The 9104-nt window shown below is 39.9% G+C and overlaps 1 protein-coding gene across 1 annotated transcript; it reads right to left on the minus strand.

Moving 5' to 3' along the window:
• Window positions 1-6659: 6659 nt before the first annotated feature.
• On the minus strand, window positions 6660-9104 carry LOC107805010 (cis-prenyltransferase 4, chloroplastic-like). Its single transcript, XM_016628980.2, has 3 exons — window positions 8607-9104; window positions 8453-8520; window positions 6660-7296 (listed from the first exon to the last, which is right to left on the minus strand). The coding sequence occupies exons 1-3, from the start codon at window positions 9003-9005 to the stop codon at window positions 6849-6851; spliced, it is 915 nt and encodes a 304-aa protein (XP_016484466.1). The 5' UTR covers window positions 9006-9104; the 3' UTR covers window positions 6660-6848.

Consider the following 9104-nt stretch of genomic DNA (forward strand, 5'->3'; position numbering starts at 1 on the left):
AAACAGCCCAACACACCCCAATCTCTTCATACACAAAACGACCACCGTAGTAGTGTCAAGTGGCCCAAATATGTTACGACGAACGACCAGACCACCACCCTGCATTTACGTGGTATTTCTCCACAACCTTACTCCTCCAAAACTCCACAAAACAGTAGTAAAACACACAGCCCAACAGCAACACAAAACAATCCATAAAATAGTCCGCTGCAAGTGAATAACTCGAACTTACGGCTTCCGATTACCGTCCCGTGAGTTATAACTATTAGGAAATAAATTTATCAACCTTACTTGACATTTAAACACTTAAATACAGAAAGTACACGTTTTTCTAACTATAAAGCACCTTCAAAAACTCAAACTACAAAGAAAAAGAGAAGCGATATAGCGATACTTATATCGTAGGGATTGTTTTAATGTTATCGTTTCTTGATTCGTGTTCGGGATGATAATATTGTTTGAAGCTCTTGCAGAGAGCTTAAGAGTAAATTTAGGGGTCTTATTTGGTTGTGTGCTCTGGAAAATTGAAGAAAGAAACGAGATAAGGATATAAATATCCATTTTGTTTGAAAAGTCAAAAGGTGCTACTTGGCACCCTAGCATAGGTCCTTCTTCCAACATGTATAACTTTTTATCCCGGTGTCGTATGAATGAACGGTTAAGAGCGTTGGAAACTAAATTCCAAGAACTTCAATTTGGTATATAATATGTCCCAAAAAAATCTGATATAGCACACGAAAGTTATTTCTCAAAAAGCTCTGTTACAAGGCAAATCCTTAGTCGTTTTTTCCGCAACTTTAATCCGATTTTTCCCAAACTTCATATTTTCTATTCAAACATCATATATAGCCATATTATGACTTTAAAATCATTTAAATCATGATTAACAAGTCTCATATTCATTACGTCATCTTGGGACGCACAGGTGTAACAGATAATATTGAAAGTCGTCTTATAAGATGATTATGATTCGGGTTGGGGAAAGAAAGCTCCATGACTTATTGATCTGATAAGGGGTTATGGATACTTTGGTGCACTTCAGCATCGGACCCTGAGAATGTCGACTCCACCGATCATGTTAATAACGTGTTGAGACTCTTCTTGCTCGGTCTGATTAATAGAATCCATATTCCTGATGTGGTTCTTGGCCCGATCACTTTGGAATTCTCGGAGATGCATGTTGTTGATCAGTCATGCCACCTCTTCCCTTAATTGTCGGCAGTCTTCTATTCTATGGCCATGAGTGCCGTGATATTTGCACATTAGGTTGGGATCCCTTTGGGCTGGATCGGACTGTAAAGGTCTAGGCCACTTGGTATCTTTGATACGTCCGATGGAAGATACGATAACGGCGGCATCAACGTTAAAGTTATACTCCTATAATCTTGGCGCTTCTTTAGGCCCGACGGGCCTGTCAAAACTGTTTTTGTTCATGAGTCCCCAGTTGTTCTAACCTCGATCACTTCTCCTTTCATTTCTCATAGAGTTTTGTTCGGACCCACTACTTTTTCGATCCCTATTGTATGGCTGATACCATCCCTGTTTGATCTCTGTTCACGATCGATGTCTCTCTTGACTCTGTCGATGGTTCTGACGGGATAACAGACCTGGAAGGGGCCTCAAGCCGATCATCTCCGACCCTGATTTTTGATTGATACCGGTTATGGACATCGGCCCAAGTGACAGCCAGATATTCCACCAAGTTTTGTTTCATCTGATGTGAAGCCAACGAGCTCCGAATGTTGAGTCCTTGGGTGAAAACCTGAACGGCCTAATCATCAGCAACTGGTGGAAGGTCCATCCGTTCCATTTGAAACCGGGACACGAACTCTCTGAGCATCTCATTATCCTTCTGTTTTACTTTGAAAAGGTCCGACTTCCTGGTCTCGACCTTGATAGCCCCGGCATGTGCTTTCACGAAAGAATCTGCAAGCATAGCAAATGAGTCAATAAAATTAGGAGGTAAGTTGTTATACCATATCATAGCTCCTTTTGATAGGGTCTCTCCAAACCTTTTCAACAAGACAGATTCGATCTCATCATCCTCCAAGTCGTTTCCTTTGATGGCACATGTGTAGGAGGTAACATGCTCGTTTGGGTCAGTCGTTCCGTTGTACTTAGGAATCTCGGGCATGCAGAACTTCTTAGGGATCAGCTTGGGAGCCGCGCTCGGAGGAAAAGGTTTTTGCACGAACTTCTTGGAATCCAGGCCTTTCAATATCAGTGGTGCGCCTAGGATTTGGTCGACCCTGGAATTGTAGGTTTCTACCTTTTTGTCATTTGCTTCGATTTTCTTCTCCCCCGATTCTACCCGTTTTGTCAGTTCCTCGAGCATCTTTATGATCTCAGGGTTAGTCCCTGATTCATTTTCATTCGACCTCTCTACGACTGGTTCATCCCTGGGGGTGACTTCCCGGGACGGATCGGGTTCAATTCTGCTCTGTGTGTGGTTTTGGTTCTGTAACTGAGTTATCGCTGCATGTTGAGCATGTAACATTTCGAAGATCATCCGTAAATTGATCTCGTCTCCTCCAATGTTTTGTGTATTTTGAGCTGTTGATCGGGCTCCACCACGGACGCTATTCTCAGGATCGGTAAGCAGGTTTGCATTGATAGCCACATGTGAATTAGCGTCAATCGAGTCCGCGACAAGAATTCTGATGGGATCAACGGGCAGTACCTCATCACTAGGCATTATGTTGTTATTTTCACCGTGATGGCCGGACTCATTGTCAACATGTAGGGGTGCTGATTGAGAATTTGACATTTTGAGCTTTAACCTGAAATTAGAGACACTTCAAAGAACAACTGTAAAGTAGTGTGTGTTATGGAAATTTGTATCAAATAACCACTATTATCCTTAGCCCAACGGTGAGAGCCAAACTGTTTACCCTCAAAATCGGATAATAATTAAATTTGTAAGTAGTTTTAAGGATACGCGGATTAACTTGATACAAAGTGATAAATTAAGTTGCCATTGAAATAAACAATGATAAAGTAAATTCAAACCACACAAATTGGACAGTTTCAATCTCGGAAGGTTAGCCGCCCTAGAGCCAAATGCACTTTGATCGGTATCACGATATAGAAGAATAAGAGCTTAAAGAGAAAAATAATAATGTATTGCTTTGAAATATGTGTTATAATGTACTAAATAAATTATCAAACCCCTTTTATATAGTAGATGAATCATACTTTAGGTACAATTCTATAAAAGGTAAAAAATCTCTTGATTTGCCGATTGTCAGTTCCTCATTGATACATGCTAAGATTCCCGCCGTAATATCTGACCGGTCACGGATATTTTGGTCTTCTGTTATGCTAATAATGTGTAACGACCCGACCGGTCGTTTTGAGTATTTGCACTTCACTCGATAGTTTACGGGCATGAGTAACTATGTATGATGTATTATGATTTATGTGAACTGTCGGTTTTGGTTTTCAGGTTATTCTGAATCGATTTGGAAGAATGAATTTCATTGTTGAAGCTTTAAAGTGGGAGAGTAGGCCAAGTTTGACTTTTTGTGAATTTGAACCCGGAACAGAGTTTTTAGGATTTGGCTTGAAATGGCGAAAATTGAATTTTTGGGAAGTTTGACCGGGGGGTTGACTTTTTGATATCGGGATCAGATTCCGATTCTGGAAGTTGGCGTAGGTCCGTAATGTTAAATATGACTTGTGTGCAAAATTTGAAGTCAATCGGGCGTAGTTTGGTATGATTCGGCATCGTTTGTAGAATTCAGAAGTTTAGAAGTTCTTTAGGCTTGAATCCAGGTGTAATCAGTGTTTTGGTGTTGTTTTGAGTGATTCGAAGGTTCGACTAAGTTCTTATTGGATTATATGACTTGTTGGCATGTTTGGTTGAGGTCCGGGGGGCCTCGGGTAGATTTCGGGTGGTTAACGGACTTGATTTTTTTGAGTTGATGAAGCAGCTGAAGAGTTGTTGCTACTGGTGTAACCGCACCTGTGGAGTGGGCACCGCAGGTGCGAGCATGCAGAAGCGTGGTATGAATCGCAGATGCGGGCAAGTCCATGAAGGACAGAGATCGCAGGTGCGAAGAATTTCCTGCACCTGCGGTAGCGTAGATGCGGACAAGTGGACGCAGGTGCGAGAGCAGCTAAGAGAGATTGACTCCGCAGAAGCGAGGCCAGGACCGCAGATGCGCGTTCACAGGTGCGGAACCTGGAGCGTAGGTGCGGGCCCTGGAGGTGCAAGTGACTTCCGCAGAAGCGGCATTTTCACCGCAGGTGCGACAATAGGCCCGCAGATGCGAAAAGTCTGGGCAGAAGGTTTATAAGCAAGGGTTCGCGATTTTATTCTTATTTCAATATTTTGGACTCGGACTTAGGCGATTTTGGAGAAGATTTTCGAGGTGATTACTGAGGTAAGCTTCTTGTACTCATTTTGGATCATAAAACTTATTTCCCCACTGATTTCCCTACCTAATTAGTGAGATTTTTAAGTGAAATTTGGGGGTTTAGGGTTTGAGAATTGGAGAGTAGATTTTGGGGATTTGGATGACCAAATGGTGTTGAATTTTGATAAATTTTGTATGGTTAGACTCGTGAGTGAATGGGCTTTCGGGTTTTGTAAATTTTGTCGGGTTCCGAGGTGCGGGCTCGGGTTGGGTGTTTGGCCAATTTTGCGCTTTTAATTCAAGATTTGATCTTTTTCAATCGGGATTGGTTCCTTTAGCATTGTTTGATGCATTTGAGTTGTTTTTGTTTAGTTTCGAGCCGTTCGGAGGTCGGAACGCGCGAGATGGCATCTTTGGAGCATCGCTTGGCTTGCTCGGCATTGGTATTGGCTTGTTCGAGGTAAGTAACTCTTCTAATCTTAGTGCTGAGGGTATGAAACACCGAAATACGTGTTATGTGATTAGTATTGAGGTGACACACATGATAGGTGACGGACGTGTGGGCGTGCACTATGTGAATTGGGACTATGTTGTTTCCATGGCACTGTACAGTGGTCCTACTTTGTTGATATCCGTGTTTTCACCATGTGATGAAGTAATTAAGTTGTCAATCATGCTAGATATCACGTTTAGGCATTATGCCGATACTGTTTGGACCAATAGTGGTCGTTTCTTACTGTCATCTCACTGATTTCATTGATATTTCATACTCAGTCATATCTATGCATTCATACCATATCTCAGTCTCAGTTATTATTTATTGATACATCGTATCATTGTTGTCGGGCTAGTTATAGTTTCATGATATTGTGAGCCTGTGAGTGAGACTGGAGAGATTGACGACTGAGTAAGGTCGAGGGCCCGAGTGAAAGTAATATTTTGGGATCGGACTGCACGCCGCAACAGGTTATATTGATTACAGTTATGGGATTAGACTGCACGCCGCAGCATGCTATATTGATTTATGCCTGGATCTGGCTTATGATAGAGCTTGGGCTGTAGGAGCCCCTCCGGAGTCTGCACACTCCTAGTGAGCGCGGTTGATTATATTGAGGGATGGATCTTCCCTAGACATGGATCTTGTCTGAAGCATTTATATACCTGGAGATGGATCTTCTCCATGGGGCCGGATTGGACTTCCTCGGTACTGAGTGACTGATGGTCAGTGATGTATATATTCCGGGATGGATCTTCCCTGGGCCGTATGGGGCATATACAGTACCGAGTGGTTGAGCATAATGAGTGAAAAGTGTGAGACAGTGAGATTGAGTACTCTGTGAGTGTGAGTACATGATTCATCTCTGAGATACATGGCATTGGCATGCACACATGACATACAGGCATAAGATGCATTTTTCTTCATGTTGTACGGTATCACGTCATTCATGACTTTTTACACATTGATATATGGGCATAGAGAGGTATTTCACACTTGCTATCTGGAAAGAGAATGAAACATCTTATTTATTGTGGAAAGGATATTTGGAAAAAAAAATTATAGTTTTCAAACTTACTCGTATTTTTGGCATTTTCGGTAAAAGATTTGGGTTTTCACTAAGATTTTGAAAAGCATGACTATTTTCTGGAACTATGAACGAGCTGAGCATTTTACTTCTGAGATACATCTTTTATTACTTGTATTATGCTGTTATGAACTGTTGTGGGATATTGGTATTGGACCCGACCTTGTATTAGCTCGTTACTACTTTCAACCTATGGTTATGTTTGTTACTTATTTAGTAAATGTGGTCAATTGTACTCATACTACATTTCTGCACCTTGCGTGCAGATATTGCTATGTTCGATGGGAGCTAGATTGAAGATGTACCTGCGCTCCGATTGTAGCTGTCTCTTGTTCGTGGTAGCTTTAGATCTGTAAAACTTTGTTTATGTACTTTTGAAAAAGACGATGTATTTATTTCATTTCCTCTTTATAAACTCTATTATTAAAAGTTCATGATTTGTATTACTAGTTTTTGGGGAATGTATAAGATTCAGATAATTTCTTCACTTAATTACTTTATTTATTGTTATTGGAATTGGTTAGTGATTAACTGGCTTACCTAGCGGGTTGGATTAGGTGCCATCACGACTAGTTGAATTTTAGATGGTGACAAAATGTTTCTTCGAGCTATCGATTCTGGGATCACGGCCTCGATTTTCTCGAAGGCAGGCGTTCCAACCCCGGGTTCTAGCCCGGTGGGACTTGGGGTCGATTCTCAATCCTTTATTGTCATGTTCCGAACCTGGCCTACCATGTCGTAGGCGAGCTCGATTTCGACCGTAAACAAATGACTATAAGAAGTGTACTTTTGAAAAGTATTGGCTTCTCTTAAATACCCTAAACTTCTTTCTTGCAAGAACTGGCCTTCAGAGATCTTCAATGATGTTTGTTCAACCTCAGAGTTACTCTAAAATACATGGCATAAGCTAGGAACTCTGTGCACCATAGCGCCTCTGCCTTTGCTGGAAGGAACATAAAGCCTCCAAAAATTCAGTTTCTCCAAAATCAGGCCAATGTGAATGTGAAAAGAACAGTTCAGTGTAGGCCAACTGCCAGAGTAAGAAATTGCTAAGTCTTTGCTCCCCACTAGTCCTTATAAGTAAATCAGGACACGGAAAATCAGTACAGCTTGTTTGTAACTCCTGCTCTACAAGGAAACTATCTACGTCTTTGGGTTCGATAACGCCATCCTTCACTTTTTGAGCAATGTTTTGAAAAGCTTGTACAACATCATACTGTCCACTGTAGTTGACTGCAACAACGAGGTGAAGTCGTGAATTTTCCTTAGTAGTCTTCACAGCTTTATCTATTAAGTCCTGCAATGACTTGGGGAGCTTACTGGAGTCTCCAATTATAGACATCCGAATCCCTGCTCTGTAGAAATATAATAAATCACATAACGAAACTCTGTAACAACTCAAAGTTAAAGCTCTAAGAAGGAAAGAAGAAAGGGCATGCAAGTATGTGTATTTGGACAGGTGAAAATCAGAATTTGTACAACGAACTGATGAAGTTGCAACTATAAACATAAAGTGCCTATTAAGTCAAAGTTTGTGATAAACCGGTGTTAACACGTTAAGCATTCATCTTGACAGTAATTTCAACTAATTACTGATCTTAGCAAAGCAATTACACTAACAAAAGTCAGTTTTAAAATCAACCAGTCTCAACACGTTAAGCATTCATCTTCACAGTAATTTCAACTAATTAATGATCTTAGAAAAGCAATTACACTTAACATTGGGTGTTTGGCGCCTTCAACAAATTAATGATCTTAGCACACAACATGAATTACTAAATCCATAGCCTTATAAACCATGTTTTATGTACTAAAAGGTCATTTTGGTTCTTGGTCTATTTACACAAAAGTTATAATACGACGACATTGTGCGGTGAATAATAATGTAAGGATTTTTATGTGGTGAAATAAAAACAAAGATGTTATGCCGGAACTGTCTACTAATCTACTTTAAGGGAACTTTTGTCTTTAGATACTCTTTATATGAGTTATTATTTATTTGATTTTCTAATACTCCTTTGGATCTTTATTAATTAGATAAAACTTAAATAAGCAACTTCGGCAGTATACAAGTAATAGGAGTATTATGTAGAAGTATATGCTCTAAATAAACCAAATTTGTAAACTAATGAATGAATTAATCCAAATGTATGTTGTTTATAAGCTTTATTATCTTTCTAATAAAAAAAAAGAGATATTAAATCTAAAGTTGTTGTCATTATATTAAATCTCTTTGTAAATAATGCCTTCGAGCGAGCAAATTTACTAGTATTAATAGTCCACATTCTACCCTTATAAAACATAGATTCTCACATAAATTACGCTTGTGTTAATAAGCTAGAGTATAATATATCAATCCAAATGTTTGATTAGTTAACTAGAATTTTATTTCTAAACTGAACGTATCAGTTATGCAAGATTACACTAGTGATGCTGAGTTTTAACGCTACAAACCAAACAATGAATTAGTTATAATACGTAAATTTATGTCAGCATTAGAGTTTAATATACCTCCCAAAATCTTCAAGTTCATTTTTTAGCCCTCTTTCGAACAAGCCCATCAAAAAATCAACTTCCATCTGCAACACAACAGAAAAAGTATCAACAACAGCAAAAACAAATAATACCCAATATCAGTAACCCAACATTTAAAGATGAACTTTACTTTAGGACGGAACCAATTATCGGAGGAAAAAGCAAAGACAGTAAGAACACTAATTCCCCAGTCGCAACACAGCTGAACAAGATTCCTAAGTGCTCGAACACCCGCTTCGTAACCTAAGGCAATAGGCAATCCTTTCATTTTAGCCCACCTTCTATTCCCATCCATTATCACCGCAACATGGTTCGGCATTAATTCTTTCCTCAGTGGCGGAGGCAATAAGGCAGCTTTCTCACTGTCGATTTGGCTTATGGCGGCGTTTTGAGCAAAGGCGAGTGGATGATTAGATAGTCTTGTTGGTATTTTGAGAGAGATTAGAGAGTGGTTAGTTATTGATTTTGGTTGAGAACTAAATCTGGTGGGCGAATGGAAGAGTTGCCGGTGCTGGAGGGAGAACGCCATTTTTGGGAGGGGAGGCAAAAAGAGCTCTTTCTCCCCAACTTTTTGGAGTTGGAAACTTTGGAGTTTGGAGGGAGTTGATTTTCAAGAATTTTGTTGGTG

The sequence above is a fragment of the Nicotiana tabacum genome, chromosome 24 (assembly GCF_000715075.1).
Source record: "Nicotiana tabacum cultivar K326 chromosome 24, ASM71507v2, whole genome shotgun sequence".
Taxonomy (NCBI): Eukaryota; Viridiplantae; Streptophyta; class Magnoliopsida; order Solanales; family Solanaceae; genus Nicotiana; species Nicotiana tabacum.